The following is a 17774-nucleotide window of genomic DNA, read 5'->3' on the forward strand; positions in this document are numbered from 1 at the left end:
GTCTCAATGTGAGTGTTAACTAAGCGGTCCAGTGACCCTGCAGTGCATGAAAGGTTGCGGATCTTCACCCAGACCAGTGAATGATGCCAATATCTCTGTCTTTTGGTAATACTGGGATTTGGACTTAAGACCTCATGCTTGCTAGGCAGGTGCTTTTACCACCTGAGCCATGCCCCCAACCCTATTTGTTTCAGTTGTGTCCCTGATAGTGTTTTGTGGTCTGGGCCACAGCCAGCCTTTGATTGTAATCCTTCCACCTATGGCCTCTTGTAATTGGGACTGCAGGCATGAACCACTGTACCCAGTCTCAATTTCTTTAATTTACTTATGTTTACCGGTCATGGGGCTTGAACTCAGGGCCTGGGCGCTGCCTTTGAACTTTTTCTGCTCAAGACTAGGGCTCTACCACTTTGAGCCACAACACTGCTTCCGGTTTTCTAGGGGTTAATTAGAGGTAAGAGTGTTGTGGACTTTTCTGTCACAGCTGGCATGGACCCACAATCCTCAGCTCTCAGCCTCCAGAGTAGCTAGGATTACAGCCATACACCACCAAAGCTCAGCTCAATTTCGTTTTTGTTTTTGAGACAGGATCTCACTATGTAGCTAGGCTGACCTGGAACTTCAGACCATCCTGCTTCAGCTTCCCCAAGTGCTGGGGTTACAGGTTCGGACCTCCTGTTCGAAACTCCTAGTTTCCTTGGTCTTGGTCACTGCTATCCTCCTCTTTATCTGCCTCTTCTTTCCCTATCTCCTGTCCACAAAGGATTTTATTAACCTTTGTTTGAAACTTTATTCTCTGGGCTGGGGATGTAGCCTAGTGGTAGAGTGCTTGCTTAGTATGCAGGAAGCCCTGGGTTCGATTCCTCAGTACCACACACACAGAAAAAGCCAGAAGTGGCGCTGTGGATCAAGTAGCAGAGTGCTAGCCTTGAGCAAAGTGTCCAGGACAGTGCCTAGGCCCTGAGTTCAAGCCCCAGGACTGGCAAAAAAGAAAAAGAAAGAAACTTTATTCTCTGGCTTCTTCAGCTTAATTAGCTACACAGAATGAATCCCGCTTAAAGAAAAAAATTGAAAAAAAGCTGCAATATCCAAGGAGCGGGGGTGCGAAATTTTAGAGTTAGATTTTACGAAATCCAGGTGCCAGTGGTTCATGCCTGTAATCCTAGCTATTCAGGAGGCTGGGATCTGAGAATCCAGGTTTGAAGCCAGCTGCAGGATTTAGAAGTCTGAGACTCTTATCTCCAATTAAATCACAGGAAACGCAGGAGATGGCACTGTGGCTCAGCTAGTAGCATGTTAGCCTTGAGAAAAACAAACAAACAAAAAACCAAAAAAACCCTTCCAGGACAGGGCTGGGAGTTCGGCCTAGTGGTGGAGTGCTTGCTTAGCATTCAGGAAGACATCAGTTAGATTCTTCGGTACCACATACATAGAAAAAAGCCAGAAGTGGTTCTGTGGCTCAGGTGATAGAGCTCTATCCTTGAGAAAGTCCAGGACAGTACTTAGGCCGTGAATTCAAGCCAGGACTGGGGGGGAAAAAACAAACAAACAAACAAAAAAACCCTCCAGGACAGTGCCTAGGCCAAATTCAAACCTCAGGATAGGCAAAAAATAAAAATTAAACAACCAAGTTTTCTTTTCTTTTTTTTTTTTTGCCAGTCCTGGGCTTGAGCTCAGGGCCTGAGCACTGTCCTTGGACTTTCCTCAAGGCTAGAGATCTACCACTTGAGCCTCAGCACCACTTCCGGCTTTTTTCTATGTATGTGGTACTGAGGAATTGAACCCAGGTCTTCATGCATGCTAGGCAAGCACTTTAACCACTAGGCCAAACTCCCAGCCCCACAACCAAGTTTTCAATAGCAGGCTCCATATCACACACTGTTACTGTAACTTCTTCAAGGTTTATTGTCTTCAGGAGCTGATTCAGTTCAGTTTGCTTCACTCTTAGAAGCCTCCAGAGTCCCCACCACTGTCCCCTCCAGCTCCGTGTTTTGTGTTTCCATGCAGATTGTGTGGTCAGGCTTAGGCCAGGCTCCTGCAGCTCCACAGACTGCATGCACTGAGCTGGTTTTCAATGCGTACAAGTGTTTGGCCAGCTGCATTCTGTCAGCATGGATTGTAATAGTCTAAGTGTTGCCAGAGCGCTTATCTTTACTGTTCTTAAGGTGGACCACACTGTTTCTTGGTTTGTAAACACGTTTATTTTTTTCCAAACCACAGATACTGTTTACATTCTTCATCTCTTTTTTGGGGGGGGTAGAAGGGGTACCAGTACTGGGGTTCGATTTCAGGGCCTCCAGCTCTTGGCTTATTAGCTTTTTCACTCAAGGCTAATGTTCTACCACTTGAGTCTCCTGAATTCTCTATCTGGGCTGACCTTACCTGTGATCTTCAGATCTCAGCCTCCTGAGCAGCTAGGATTACAGCTGTGAGCCACCAGTACTGGGCAGCTGTTATTGCTTTTCTTTCTTTCTTTTTTTTTAACCATCTGCTATGGCTGTTGTATGAACCACTTTCAGTCTGCAAACAGTTCCTGTCTCCATCGGTGCACACTCGTTGCCTGCAGTTTCTGAGGTTTTCCTGGCTCTTTCATCTGAGGCTCCATCCTCAAGGGGAGGGAAGGGACTATGTCCTGTGGCCCCCAGGGCCACCACTCCTGGCTGGACCTCACTCCCTGTGGCAGTCCTTCTCACCATGTTCTGATCCTCATCCTTCCCTGGGTTGCTCCTTTTTTGGGGGGTGGGGTGGGGTACCATGATGCTCTTTTTTTTTTTTTTTGCCAGTCCTGGGGCTTGAACTTAGAGCCTGGGCACTGTCCACGGGCTTTTCCTCAAGCTAGTGCTCTACCACTTAAGCCACAGCACCACCTCCAGCTTTTTCTGTGTATGTGGTGCCAAGGAATCAAACCTGGGGCCTCACGCATGCTAGGTAAGCACTCTACCACATTCCCAACTCAGTACTTTTTAAAGCACACGATTCTGCAATAAAAGTGGCAATTCTCTCTATCCTATTCTTTGTGTGTCTGTCTCTTGTACAAAACAGTCATTAGAGGGACACATAGCCCAGGTGTAGGAGCGCATGCCTATAAGCGCTGCTATGAAGGACACAGAGATCAGAAGGCCAGCCAGTTTGAGGAAAGGGTTATAGTGAGGGCCTCATTTCAAAAAATAGACAATGTGATGGTATATGTCTCAAATAGGATTATGATCCAAGGCTGAGTGTGGGGGGGGAAACAAGATCTAAAATTGGTCTGGAGGCATGGTTCAAGTGGTAGAGTGCCAGTCTCACAAACTCAAGACCATCCATACCAGAGAGAGAAGACAAGACAGGCAAGACCAGTTTGCTGGACTGTGTATCTAGTCCACCAGAGGCAGACCCCAGGAAGCCTCTTCCTCAAGGGTATCCCACAGAGCAACATGCCAGTGAGATATGCTCACCTGCCCCACATTCACAGGGGACCCAGCAGGACGACCACTGGTTCCAGTGGGGACAGAGTCAGTCCAGCTTCCCACCAATGCCACCCTGCATCTGCTTTCCCCACCCGAAACGCTGAATCATCTCAGCCCTTCTGCAGCTCAGAAAAACGGATAAAGCAGCAGGCAGGCAGGCAGGCAGGCACTGGGCGGGGCAGCATCTTCTGACATCAACCTCTCTGACAGCAAAGGAACAGCCAAGAGCCATCAACACTTGCCTACTTCCTTACATCAGAAAGAGGAATTGAGCTTATAAGCATTTCTCAATTCCTCCTCCAGGGCCAAACTCCCTCACTCTGGAAACTACATTTCAGTTCATTTTAAATACGTGTGTGTGTGTGTGTGTGTGTGTGTGTGTGTGTGTGTGTGTGTGTGTGTGTGTGTGTGTGCGCACATGCCAAGGCCTGGGCACTGTCCCTGAGCTTTTGTGTTCAAAGCTAGCACTCTATCAGTTAAGACACAGCTCTACTTCTGACTTGGTGGTAGTTAACTGGAGGTGAGTCTCTTGGGGTTGGGTGCTGGTGGCTCACACCTATAAACTTAGCTACTCAGGAGGCTGAGATCTGAGGATTGAGGTTCAAAGTCAGCCTGGGGAAGTTCATAAAACTCCTGCCTCCAATTAACCTCCACAAAACCAGAAATGGAGCCGTGGCTCAAAGTGGTAATACTACCCTCGAGCAAAAACACTCAGAGACAGCACCCAGGCCAAGTTCAAGCCTCACAATGCCCCCCCACCCCCCAAAAAATATATATATATCCATCCTTGGGTTTATTAGCCTGAGCTAGCTTTGAACATGATTCTTAGATCTCAGCCACCCAAGTCACTAGAATTACAGGCAGGAGCCACTGGTGCACAACTACACTGATTTTTTTTTTTTTTTTTTGCCAGTTCCAGAGCTTGAACTAAGAACCTGGGCACTGTCCTTGGGCTTTCTCAAGACTAATGCTCTACCACTTGAGCCATAACACCACTTCCAGCTTTTTCTGTGTATGTCATACTGGTGAATCAAACCTAGGACTTGGTACTCTATCACTAGACTAAAGTCCCAGCCCTAATTTTTTCCCCCGCCAGTCCTGGGCCTTGAATTCAGGGCCTGAGCACTATCCTTGGGCTTTCTCAAGGCTAGAGCTCTACCACTTGAGCCACAGACCACGTGCAACTTTTTCCTATGTACACAGTACCAAGAAATCGAACCTAGGTCTTCATGCATGCTAGGCAAGCACTCTACCACTAGGCCAAACTCCTAGCCCCCTGATTCTTTTTTTTTTTTTTTTTAATGCATCATTGGGCTTTTTGTGTTTAGCCATGTGAAATCCTACTTCCCAGCTGTGACCAGATGTGGAGTCATAGTCCAGGACAATTCTGGCAGTGCCTGTGGGCAGACAGCTGAGAACCTGTCACTCAACTCTCATAGCAGCTGGCACTGGAAGAAGCTGTGACAACCCCCTTTATTTATAAAAATATCCCTCTGCTGCCACATTCCCAGCCATGACACCTCCTAATTTGGTGAGAGCCCCAGTACAGAACATCTGGGGGGCTGTCTGCATGTCCTCCTCTCACTGCTTCTCTGACACCAGGAACTGGGGATGTAGTCAGGGCATGCAAGCTGCTTCTCAAAGCCAGCTCTCTGAAACACTTAGATCAAGGTCACTCAGTTTTTCTTGGCCTAGGACACTTAGGAATTTGCCAAGCTACCCTGAAGGAGGCTGAGAGAGGGTAGTAACAGAGAGAGGCTGGCCCCTCTGCCCACCCTCACATAGTTCAGCTGCCAGAGCCTGAGACATACTGAAAAAGCTGCCTCAGAAGGTGGTATTCTGTGTGTGTGTGTGTGTGTGTGTGTGTGTGTGTGTGTGTGTGTGTGTGTGCGTGTGTGTGTACAAGCAAGCATCCCCCCCATACTGCAGAGCCTCACACTTTTGCTTGACATTTTTCTCTTGAATCTGATGTTTTACCACTTGATTCACAGCTTCATTTTCTGACTTTTGCCAGTTAAAAGGAAAAAGTCTCAAAGACTTTTCTACCTGGGCTGGCTTTGAACTGAGGTCCTCCTCAGATCTGAGCCTCCTTAGTAGCTAGGATTACAGGCGTGAGACAATAGTACCAATTGAAGGTGGCTTTATAATAAGCCATTACTAACAGGGAACAACACCGTAACCCCTTAACTTCTCCAGTCTTCAACTAGAACTTTACTGACTTGCATTTATCATACAGACTTTTCTTTCTTTCTTTCTCAATCCTGGGTCTTCAACTCTGGGCCTGGGCACTGCCCCTGAGATTCTTTTGCTCAAGGTTAGCAACTCTACCACTTGAGTCGCAATGCTACTTCTGGCATTTTCTGTTTATTTGGAACTGAGGAATTGAATCTGGGACTTCATACATGTTAGGCAAGCACTCTACCACTAGGCCACATTCCCAGTCCTCTGAGTTTCTTTTTGCTCATGTCTAGTGCTCTACCATTTTGAGCCACAGCATCACTTCTGGTTTTCTGGTGGTTAATTGGAGGTAAGAGTCTCATGAACTTTCCTTCTTGGGCTGGCTATGAACTGAGATCCTCAGATCTCAGCCTCCTGAGTAGCTAGAATTACAGGTAGGAGACACTGGTATTTCAGCCTTATTTTTTCTTTTCTTTTTTTTTTGGGGGGGGGGCAGTCCAGGGGCTTGAACTCAGGGCCTGGGCATTGTCCTTGCACACTTTTTGCTCAAGGCAGCACTCTGCCACTTGAGCCACAACACCACTTCCGGCTTTTTCTGTGTATTTGGTAGCAAAGAAACTCTAGGTGAGCACTCTACCACTAGGCCACACTCCTAGCCCCTATTTCAGCGTTCTTGGTCATCCAGATTTTACACCTCCTCAATCTAGGAGGGACATCAGGTTCTGACCCTGTTCTAGAGGCATAAGAATAACAAAAGTTGGGGCTGGGAATGTGGCTTAGTGGTCGAGTGCTTGCCTAGCATGTATAAAGTCCTGGGTTTGATTCCCCAGCACCACATAAACAGATAAAAAGCCCAAAATGGCATTGTGGCTCACGTGGCAGAATGCTAGCCTGGAGTGAAAGAAGCTCAGGGGCAGTGCCCAGGCCCTGAGTTCAAGCGCCAGGACTGGCAAAAAAGAGTGGGGGTGAAGAATAGTACAAGTCACTGGTAGTCTGGTGTTACAGGTGAGAAGAGAGGAATGGGCATGGTCGTGCACACTTATAATCCCGCCAACTAGAAGCCTAAGAGCAGGAAGACTACAAGTTTCCAGGCCAAGCTAGCTGGGTTACAATGCAAGGCACTACCTATCTCAAACAACAACATAAAAGAGCTCCAAGTGCATATGAGGGTTAATTCTTATTTTTACTACCATTATTGCATGGAGCAGACTTCAGTTCTCTGGAACATTCCTTATACAGAATCTTGCCCAGGGACAGGAAGTTCTAGTATCCAGGTGTACGGCTGGGAAGACATGTGCCAGACACACACAGAGTTCAAAGGGACCGGCAGATGCAGAGGTATCATCCCAAACCACAAGCACAGATCTAAAGGAGATCAAGCACTTGCCCAAAAAGGCACATCAAAAGCAGAACAGCAGTTTGGCCTAGTGGCAGAGTACTTGCCTAGCATGCATGAAGACCAGAATTGATTCCTGGGTACCACATTCACGGAAAAAGAAACGGTGCTGTGGCTCAAGTGGTAGAGCTCTAGCCTTGAGAAAGCCAAGACCCTGAGTTCAAACCTTGGGGCTGGTTAAAAAAAAAAAAAGGGGGGGGGGACAGAACAGAAGTTGGGTGTGGTGGCTCATGCCTGTAATCCTAGCTACTCAAGAGGCTGAGTTCAAAGCCAGCTAGGCACTAAAGACCAAGAGACTCATCTCCAATTAACCACTAGAAAACCAGAAATGGCCCGGTGGCTCCAGGTAGCTTTGAGCTGAAGTGCTCAAGGACAGCGCCCAGGCCCAGAGTTCAAGTTCCACGACCGACAAAAAAGGAAAAAAAAAAAAAAAAAGCAGAACAGAGGCCTGAGAATGTGGCTTAGTGGTAGAGTGCTTGCCTAGCATGCATAAAGCCCTGGGTTCGATTCCTCAGTACCACAGAAATAGAATAAACCAGAGTGGCACTGTGGCTCAAGAGGTAGCCTTGAACAAAAAGAAGCTCAGGGACAGTACCCTGAATTCAAGTCCCAAGTCTCAGAACAAAAACAAAAACAAAAGAATAAGCATGACAGACCTGGGTATCTGGAACTCATGCCAAGAAATCCCAGCTACTTAAGAGGTTTAAATCTAGAGATCATAGCTCAAAGCCAGCCTGGGCAGGAAGTCTTGAGACTTTTATCACCAAATAATCACCATAAAGCCAAATATGGAAGTGTGGTTCAAGTAGTAGAACACCAGGCTTGAGTAAACAAAACAAAACAAAAAAACCTAAGGGATGGCGCCCAGGCCTTGAGTTCAAGCCCTAGTACCCATATAAAAAAAAAATTAAAAATTAAAAAAAAAGGCTGGATGCTGGTGGATCATGCCTATAATCGTAACTACTCAGGACACGGAGATCATGGGTCAAAACCAGGCTAGGCAGGAAAAGTACATGAGACTCTTAATCCAATTAACTCTCCTAACACGAGAAATAGAGCTGTGACTGAAAGTGGTAGAGCACTAGCCTTGAGCAAAAGAACTCTGGGACATGGGCCGGGAGTTTGGCCTAGTGGTTAAAGTGCTTGCCCAGCATGCATGAAGACCCGGGTTCGATTCCTCGGTACCACATACATAGAAAAAAGCCAGAAGTGGTGCTGAGGCTCAAGTGGTAGAGCTCTAGCCTTGAGAAAGTCCAAGGACAGTGCTCAGGCCCTGAGCTCAAGCCCAGGACTGGCAAAAAAAAAAAAAGAACTCTGGGACAGTGACCAGACTCTGAATTCTAGTCCACCACCAACCAAAAATAAGAGCAAAAGAGAGCAGCTGCCATCACTTTTTCCCAATCCCAGAACTCTCACGGTCAGCTCGAAGCAGGTCCCCACCTCATTCTCGTAGACCAGCAGCTGGGCCTGGCACAGGAGCAGGTAACGATCTTTCCAGAGACCCAGAAGGCCCCCACTGCTCTTCTTGATCCAACCAGCCTTGTCCGCAGTCCGTGCTCCATGAAGCTTCTCACCCCTGTCCTTCACACCCTGTAAGACAGCATCAGGACAATGCCATGAGCCACGTGGGCCACAGACCACACAAAGGGTGTGAACCCATGCTGGGACCTACGTGATGTCCCCACTCCTCACAAGACAGATATTCCTAATCCAGTGTCACAAACACAGTAATAATAGCAGCAGCCACTGTACACAGTCTCACTCAACTCTTACAATTGCCCTCTAAGGTGGAAGTTCAAGATGACTTTCCAGAATCACATGGCTAGAAGGAAGCACAGAGACAAAATTCAAAGCAGGTCTCTGTGACTCATTTCTTCTCATGTTCTTTAAGCCAGTCAACAAACATATTCAGTACTTATAACATCACCAGAGAATGAAAGTAACAGTTTTGGCCAAGTACCAGTAACTCATGCCTATAATCCTAGTTATTTAAGGGGCTGAGAATTGAGGATCACAATCAGAAGCCAGTTTGACAGACAAGTTCGAGAGACTCTTAATCTCTAACCAGCAAAAATTCAGATCTAGAGGAATAGCTCAGATGGTAAAGCCCCAGTTATGGGCAAAAAAGCACAGAGTGATAGTAAGATTCTTTGGATTCAAGCCCCAGTACAAGCAAAACAAAAGAAAAAGAAAAGAAAGAAAAGAAAAAAAACTGTCATAGGGGCTGGGAATGTGGCTTAGTGGTAGAGTGCTTGCCTAGCACTCATGAAGCCCTGCGTTCAATTCCTAGGTACCACATACACAGAAAAGGCTAGAAGTAGCACAGTGGCTCAAGTAGTAGTGTGCTAGACTTGAGCAAAAGAAACTCAGGGACAGTGCCCAGGCCCAGACTGGCAAAAAGGAAAAAAAAAAAAGTCAGAGCTCACAGTAGGAGGAAGAAGGAATTGAATAAATACCACTCAGATACACATTAATCAATGTAAAATTCTACAAAGGACAAACAGGGGCCAATAAGAAGATAAAGTAGCCAGGTCTAGATTGGGGTAGTATAAAAAGGCTTCCGACTGGGAGTTTGGCCTAGTGGTAGAGTGCTTGCCTAGCAGGCATGAAGACCTGGGTTCGATTCCTCAGTGTCACATATATAGAAAAAAGCCAGAAGTGGTGCTGCAGCTCAAGTGCTAGAGTTCTAGCCTTGAGAAAAAAAAACCCAAGGACAGTGCTCAGGCCCCAAGCCCAAGCCTAGGACTGGCAAAAAAAAAAAAAGCTTCCATGGCCGGGAGTTTGGCCTAGTGGTTAAAGTGCTTGCCTCGAACGCATGAAGACCCGGGTTTGATTCCTGGGTACCACATACATAGAAAAAAGCCGGAAGTGGTGCTGAGGCTCAAGTGGTAGAGCTCTAGCCTTGAGAAAGTCCAAGGACAGTGCTCAGGCCCTGAGCTCAAGCCCAGGACTGGCAAAAAAAAAAAAAAAAAAGCTTCCAGGAAGAGAGAAGATGATCAGGTGTCAATAGTTTATGTCTGTAATATTAGCTACTGAGGAAACTGAGGACTGTGGTTCAAAACCAGAGCTAGCCAAGCCCTGGAGGCTCACTTGTAATCCTAGATACTCTGGAAGTTGAGATCTGAGGATATAGGTTCAATGCCAGCTCAGGCAGGAAAGTCTGTGAGCCAGAAGTAAAGTTGGAACTCAAGCCCAGTACTGGTGTGAGTGCATGCGCACGCGCGCGCACACACACACACACACACACACACACACACACACACACACGCACACACACACGCACACACGCACGCACGCGCACACACACACAGAGCCACCTGGAGCAGAAAAGATGTCAGGACTCCATTTCCAAAACTAGTAAAAAACTGAGCTGGAGGCATGAATCAAGTGGGGTAGAATACCAACTGAGCAAGCAAAGCTCTGAGCTCAAACTCCAGCACACACACAAAAAAAGGATTGCAAGGATGGGAAGGAGTAAGACAATTGACCCTCTGCCTCTCCACTCCTGCACTTCTAATGAACTCACTCTGCAGCTCAGGCATCTTGCCCCAAAGCAGAAGGCTCCTCTGTCTGCATCCCTACCCCAGGCCAGGACCCCAGGCAGCCTTCTGATCTGAAAGTGCAGGCTGGATGCTGATGGTTCATGCCTGTAATCCTGGCTACTCAGGAGGCTGAGACCTGAGGACAGTGGTTCAAAGACAGCCCAGGCAGGAAATTCTGTGAGACTTTTATCTCCAAATGATCATCAGAAAACTGGAAAGGGCACTGTGGCTTAATGTGGTAGAGTGCTAACCTTGAGCAAAAAAAAAAGCTCAAGGACAGCATCCAGGCCCTGAGTTCAAGCCCATAACCACCACCACCACCAACAACAACAACAAAAAAAAAAACTAATCTGAGAGAGCTACAGAAGTCTTCCTTCAATCACTGTGGGTACAGTAGTTAAAAGTCAAGCCTGGATAGACAAGGGAGCCACAATGCCTCCTCAGGGCATCTTGTGTCCTGTCTGCTTGGATGGCTGGGTGCAGAATACATGCCTACCACATGGGGTCAGATTCACCTCTGGGCTCCCAAGCACTCGAGTCCTTTCTTGGGGACCTAAGAAATATCTGTGAAATGGAAATAAAAACCCACCCAGTTTGGCACACCATTTTTGCTTCACTGGCTGAATCACACAGCAGTGAGTGTGAAGGAAGAGTGGCAGGGAAAGGAAAGTGGGAGGTCAAGAGCAGAAATGGAGAAAACTCTAGAAGGGAACCAGCACTCACTAATTTTGACTATGCTATAATTTACATAAAACTCAAAAAGGGGGCCCCAGTGAGAAGAGGCACGCCTCTCCCCAGGGATGTCTTGTGGCCACAGCTGTCTTTTGGAAGGGCAAGCCCAGACACAAGTAAGTGTGGTGAGCTGTCAGGAGGCGGGCAAGGCCTAGCTTTACCTGCTGTCATGACCCAAGGTGGGGGGAGGGAGTCTGGGGAGCCCCAGACAGCTTCTCCCTGGCCCCTCGCTACTTCCTGACCTGTGGGTTCTGGGGGTGTGCAGAACTGTGGGCAAACCTCTTGGTCTCAATTTGTTTAGCCTCATCCATCTTTGACATGGAGATGTTAACAGAAAAAGTAGAAAACTTTATATCCATGGGGGCAGGGATTTTCAGTTTGTTTACTACTATCCCCAGGGACCCAAGGTGCCTGGTACCCAGTAAATACTCAGAAAAGGTTTGTGGCTGAATGGAGATAAGAAATATAAAATAGTTCCAAGGATGTCATAAGCCTAGTAGGTTGGCAGCTGTCATTTCTGTTACTGCCAGCTCTCTGGCTCTCAGGGACTCTTTTGTGTGTCTGGGTCCCGATTGGGAACAATGATTTTCTAATCTACAGTGCTAGCCCCAAATCTCTACCAATTCCAGGAATACAGGGAGCCTCTTTGGGGAAATGGGATGGTCTTGATACTCTTCCCGGAAGCAAAAATGAGGAAGTAGAGGGTTGGCCAGTTATGAGCCATCCTGCCTAGGGGAACAGGGAACTTAAGGGCCCCTTGACAGAGAGGTGGGGGGAAGACTCTCTGAGAACCCCTCCCGTGTCACTGTTAGTACCAGGTACTTAGCTCCCATGAGCTAAAGGACCCTGGAAGGCTGTCATAGGACCCAGGGTGAGAAGGGAAAACAGGGAAACAGGAACTCCCTACACCTACATGTCTCACACTCAGCACTCCTACCAGCTTACCCCACTACCTGACACAGGAAATTTCCTCCTAGCTGGAATCTCTGGGGGACAAGGTTGGAATCTGGTGTCACGATCACTGTTAGCTCTGACCAGAGCTCAGTGAACAGTATGACTGCATTAGAGAAATAAACTCCAGGCCTAGAAGGCTGGGTGAGAGCTGGGCATGGTGGCTCAAGAGGCTGAGATCTGAGGATCAAGGTTCAAAGCCAGCCGGGACACAAAAGGACCTGAGACTCTTGTCTCCAATAAACCAGTAGAAAACGGAAGTGGGGATTGGCTCAAGGGAAGGGACGTAGCCTTGAGCTGAAGAGCTCAGGGACAGGGCCCAGGCCGAGTTCAAGCCCCATGACCCACAAAAAAAAAAAAAAAAAAAAAAAAAGGTTGGTGGGACTGAGGCAAATTAGTGGGCTACAGATGAGTGTGAATCAACACCCAGCCATCCTATGGGAGGCCTGGCTGGATACCAGGGTCCTACTTGCCTCAGCCCTCCATTAGGCCATCTCCTTGCCCCTCAGACCTCTTCCCAGCAGGGGGCCTGGCTCTGCCTCAGTGAGTTTTAACAAGGCACCCCTCCCCTTGGCAAGGCTCACAGGGAATGTTTTGTCCTGCTCAGCCAAGTTTCTAGGCCTCTTCTCCTCTTATTGAGCAGCTGACCACTGTTTCTGTTTTGCCCTCCCCCACCCATCCATCCTCACCAGGCTCTCTCCTGACCACTGTGAGCAGCCACTGAGACAACCGTGGCCATAAGCCTGGCTTCCTATGCCTGACACAGGAGGCTCTGTGGGAAAAAACAAACAAACAAAAAACAGGAGCTGGTGGCTTATGCCTATAATCTTAGTTTCTCAGGAGGTAAGATCTGAGGATCAGGGTTCAAAGCCAGACAGGGCAGAAAAGTCTATGAGATTCTTTTCTTCAATGAGCCAACAAAAGTCAGAAGTAAAGGCATGGCTCAAAGGATAGAGCGCCAGCTCTGAACAAAAAAGCTAAGCAATTGTGTGGGGCTCTGAGTTCGAGCTCCAGTACTGGTAGCAAAATGTTCTTTTTTTTAAACTTACTTCATTTATCTTTATTTTACTTACTTATTTCTTGGTTTGTTTGTTTTGTGGGTCATAGCGCTTGAACTCTGGGCCTAGGTGCTGTCCCTGAGCTCTTCAGCTCAAGTCTACGGCCCTACCCCTTGAGCCATAGCACCACTTCCAGTTTTCTGATGGTTAAATGGAGGTAAGAGTCTCTCGGACTTTTGTGCCCAGGCTGGCTTTGAACCTTGATCCTCAGATCTCAGTCTCCTGAGTAGTTAGGATTACAGACATGAGCCACCAGCGCCAGGCCCAAGTTGCTCTTATCTTTGTACTCTGAAGATAGATGGAGGGGCCCCGAGTTTGGCCTAGTGGTAGAGTGCTTGCCTAGCATGCAGGAAGATCCGGGATTCCTTGGTACCACATACATAGAAAAAAAAAAATAGAAGTATGCTGTGGCTCAAGTGGCAGAGCTCTAGAAAACCCAAGGACAGTGCTCAGACCCTGAGCCCAAACCCAGAACTAGCAGCAGCAGCAGCAGCAGCAGCAGCAGCAGCAGCAGCAGCAGCAGCAGCAGAAGAAGAAGAAGAAGAAGAAGAAGAAGAAGAAGAAGAAGAAGAAGAAGGGGAGGAAGAGGAGGAGGAGGAGGAGGAAGAGGAGGAGGAGGAGGAGGAGGAAGAAGGAAGGAAGGAGACGACAATGACAGATGGAAAGCCATAACAAACCCAGAACAGAGAAGCAAAGACCAGTAGAAGAAACTACTGGCATGTTATAATAGAGACCTCAGGCGGCTCCAGCCAAACTTTGCCCTTAGATTAGTAAAGTAGCCCAAACTCCAGAGAGAAGCCACCATGTCAGAGCCCTGGGATCAGAGACTGTGGTGGAGCAGGCAAAGAGAAGAAGCACAGGCCCACCCTCAGGGAAGCCACTAACATGGGGAGTGGGTGGACGTCTCCGGCTTGTAGTGTAGGGAAGTCATTTGAGAAGGTTGAGGGTGGGCAGAGCTCCAAAGAAAGTAAGAGAAGGAATTATTCCACTCTTAATCCCTTCACCACAGAGAGGATGACCTGTGAGGACACTAGATTAATTAACTCAATGTCACAAAATCAGTATTGGGACAGGGCAGGGGGGGAAAAGTAAAGAGGGCAGGACTTCAGATGGCCCAGGAATTCACAGAGTTCTCGACATCTGGGAATCAGAAAGTCTCGCTATTAGAGATTAAGGACTAGAGCCAGCACAGGGCTGAGCCCAGGAGGCCGCAGGGAAACTCCCTTTAATTGGGGGTCAAAGCAGATCAGGAGATGGAGTATTTCTCATCCACATCCTCAGGGAATAGGGAAGGGGCCTGAGCCAGAGAACCAAGTCCTGGAAGCAAGCACCCAAGCAGCCCCACCCGTGACAGCAAGAAGGAAACCACAGCAAATCTTAGTGGCTATCTCGCCTCCTATCTAGACCCACTGAGAAGGGACCACATCATGCCGTCAGGCCTGGGGGAGGTGGCTAGGCCCTGTATTTTATAGAAGAGGAAACGCTGGCTAAGAGGGGAAGTGACTTATCTATCATCCCACAGAACTGCAGGGCTGGGTCTAGAGGGAGCCAGCCGCCTACCTGCTCCTGACCAGTGGCCCCAGGAAGTAGGGAGATGGATACTGACAGGGACTCAGGCAGCCTGGACCACTCAGGGGTCTCCAGAAGGCCAGGGTTTCCTTGTCACCTATCCAGGCAAAAAAAAAAGACTGTTCCTTTCTTTGGGGTTAGAAGGGCAATAGATGGGAAAACTTCAAGGGATAAGAAACAGCATCACCAGTACGTTATACCTGTAACCTAGCTACTCAGGAAGCTGAAATCTGAAGATTACAGTTCGAAGCTAGCCAGGACAGGAAAGTCCCTGAGTTTTCTATCTTTACCAAAAAAAAAAAAAAAAAGCCCGAAGTACAGCTGTGGCTCAAGTGGTACAGCGCCTGCAAGCCTTGAGTGAAAAAAAAACAAAACAAAACAACTAAGAGACAGGACCCAAGCGAGTTCAAGCCCAGTTCTGGTGCACACAAAAAAGAGAAAGAAAAAATAAAAGAAAAATCATATTCACATTCATGCGAAGGACAGTCATTAAATGCTTGCTAGGAAAGATAGGGCTGCTGGGAGAACAGTTTGCATGCAAAGGGCAGAGATCACAGGGTACCTGATAGCACCCCAGACCAAGTGTGTCCGGAGAAGGTAAGAGTGAGGCTCAAGAGGCATCTCTCCACCAGTCCTATAAGTTCCTCAGACACTTAGGTATTCCCAGGGATGTTGGAGGTGCGGGGGGGAATGCAGAGACCTGACTATTCAGCTAGGATTGGGGCCAGGGAAGATGTTAAGAGGGGAAAAAGAGGACGGGAGTTAAAAGTAATTTCCTCAGTCTCCCTGCCACCAGGCTCTGTGAGTGTCAAGATTCCTTGAGCTAACGATCCTGGAAGCTACAAGGACCTCTTTCCCCTAAGCACATCCATACACAGACCTGGCCAGAGCAGGGATGGAACCCAAGGAGCGACCCAGGCCCCTCCCAGCAAGTCGGAGCCTCAGTCTCCCCATCAATCCAATGGGAACAATAACAGCCACGATTTCCACACAGAGAGGAAAAGTCAGAAACATGATGAAAGAGGATGCGGTCTGCCAAGTGCCGGACGCGGTTCTCTTCCCCCGCCTCTACCCTAGGCTTTCTCAGAGGAGGAGGGGGGGCGGCTAGGGGGCAGGAGGACGGGGTTCCAGGCCGGTGGACGAAGGCCTGCGTCCGAGACCCCCAACCCCGTGAGAGACTCGGTGACCCCTGCCTGGCCGACCCCACCTCTCCTCACTCCGGTTTGGCCCGGCTGACTCCGACCCTCACCTCCTCCTCCATGGCGAGTCGGTGAGGTCCGGCTCGAGGTTCCGCCGCTCACTCCCGGAGCCGCGAGGGACCCGCCAGCTCCATCAGCGCGCGCGGCCGGGCGGCGGCTCTCTACATTCTGTCCCGCCCGCCGCCCCGGGCTCAAGAAACTTCGGGGGGCGGGACCGGGGGCGGGGAGAGGCTTCCGGGGCCGGGAGGCGGGGCTAAAAGGCCTGAGAGAGGGATGGCGAGGGGGCGTGGTCTAGGGTGGGGCTGGAACGCCCTAACTAGGGGAGGAGTGGGCGTGGTCCGTGGTAGGGGGCGTGGTCTATCGGGGCGGGGCGGGGAGCCCAGGCGCTGAACTGAGGGGCCCTGGCGGCGACGGAACGAGAGAGGAACTGGGCGGGGCGCGCGGTGGAGAGAGGTTTCCCGGGACCCGCGCTCGGGAGAGTGACTAAGGAGTGGGTAGCGACCTCAAGCGGGGGTTGAGGCCGGGGAAGGGAAAGGGGGCTTCCGGCCCAGAGACCAAGGCGAGGGCAGCAGGGAAAGGCCGGAGGGCGGGGCTGGGAGGGGCGGGGGGCGGGCCCTGCCAGAGCTGGAGGCGAGGGCGGCTGCTTCCTTTGAGGTCTGGGGGGGGGGGGGGGGACACACTGTGGCTGGGCTTTGCTGGAATGGCCTCAGCTCCCCGGGGCGGCCGGGGACCAATGCACAAAGACGCTCCTCCTCTTTCCTCCTCCCCGATGCCTCCTGGGGTTAGGAGTCTGTATGTTCCTGGACCCTCCAGGAGGAGCTGGGCCTGGATCTCTCCCCTATGGATCGTATAACAGAAAGACTTGGGGCTGGGGGTCTGGACTCCAGGGTCCTGGGTAGGAGGATCCATCTTTCCCTGACTTTCAGCGATCGCCACCCTCCTCCCCCCCCACACACCAACAATCCTTTCCTGACTCCGTTAGCATGGCTGCGCCCCTCTCTGACTCCCTAACGCTTACTCCATCCAGTGGTGATTTTGCAGCCCTGAAATTACCAGAGAGTGGAGTATTAAAGACTAGAGAGACAAGGAGGTATCATCGAAGCCTCCGTCAGCAGCCATCTCCCCCAGCGTTACTGGGCAGCCTGGCCCCATGCAGAATTAAGCCCATACAAGATCAATGGTGACCTCCTTTGGCTGTAGCTGCTATAGCAGCAGCTATGTTAGTGGACATAGCTCCTCTTTCACTACCTTCTACTAGTCCTTGGGCTTGCAGCATATTTCCAGCCAAGGGGCAAGATGTTGGGCACACTTGGTCTCATGCCTGGGTCTGGTTCCTTTACCTAAAGGGGGAGAGAGGGAGGGAGGGAGGAAGGGAGGGAGGGGGGGGAGAGAGAGAGAGAGCGCGCCTGAGAAAGAGGGGATATATGGTAACCTCTTATAACAGCCACATGTGTTTATTCTCTCAATCCTTAGAGCTGTCTAATGTTTCACGCCTTGCCTGAAGACTTGGATCTTGAATCTGAAAATTGAGGCCCTACCTGCAGGAAACCAGAGACCCTGGGGAAATTTATTGTTACACAGAACCAGCCCTGTTGGGGGAGGGGAGTGAGCAGTGAGGTCAGATGTGCATGTGTGTGTGTGTGTGTGTGTGTGCACGCCTGAGTGTATGTGCTGGTACAAGGGTTTGAACTCAGAGCCCG

The 17774-nt window shown here is 49.5% G+C and overlaps 1 protein-coding gene across 1 annotated transcript in view; it reads right to left on the reverse strand.

Annotated features, from left to right (window-relative positions):
- Plekho2 (pleckstrin homology domain containing O2) overlaps positions 1-16228 on the reverse strand; it is a 31077-nt gene extending 14849 nt beyond the window's left edge. The window contains exons 1-2 of the mRNA XM_090358194.1: positions 16125-16228; positions 8464-8613 (exon numbers count right to left, since the gene is read on the reverse strand). Of these exons, the coding sequence (XP_090214320.1) occupies positions 8464-8613; positions 16125-16136 (162 nt within the window). The 5' untranslated portion in view covers positions 16137-16228. The remainder of the gene's footprint in view (positions 1-8463; positions 8614-16124) is intronic.
- Between the last annotated feature and the right edge of the window lie 1546 nt (positions 16229-17774).

The sequence above is a fragment of the Megascapheus bottae genome, chromosome 25, assembly GCF_031878675.1.
Source record: "Megascapheus bottae isolate mThoBot1 chromosome 25, mThoBot2.hap1, whole genome shotgun sequence".
Taxonomy (NCBI): domain Eukaryota; kingdom Metazoa; phylum Chordata; class Mammalia; order Rodentia; family Geomyidae; genus Megascapheus; species Megascapheus bottae.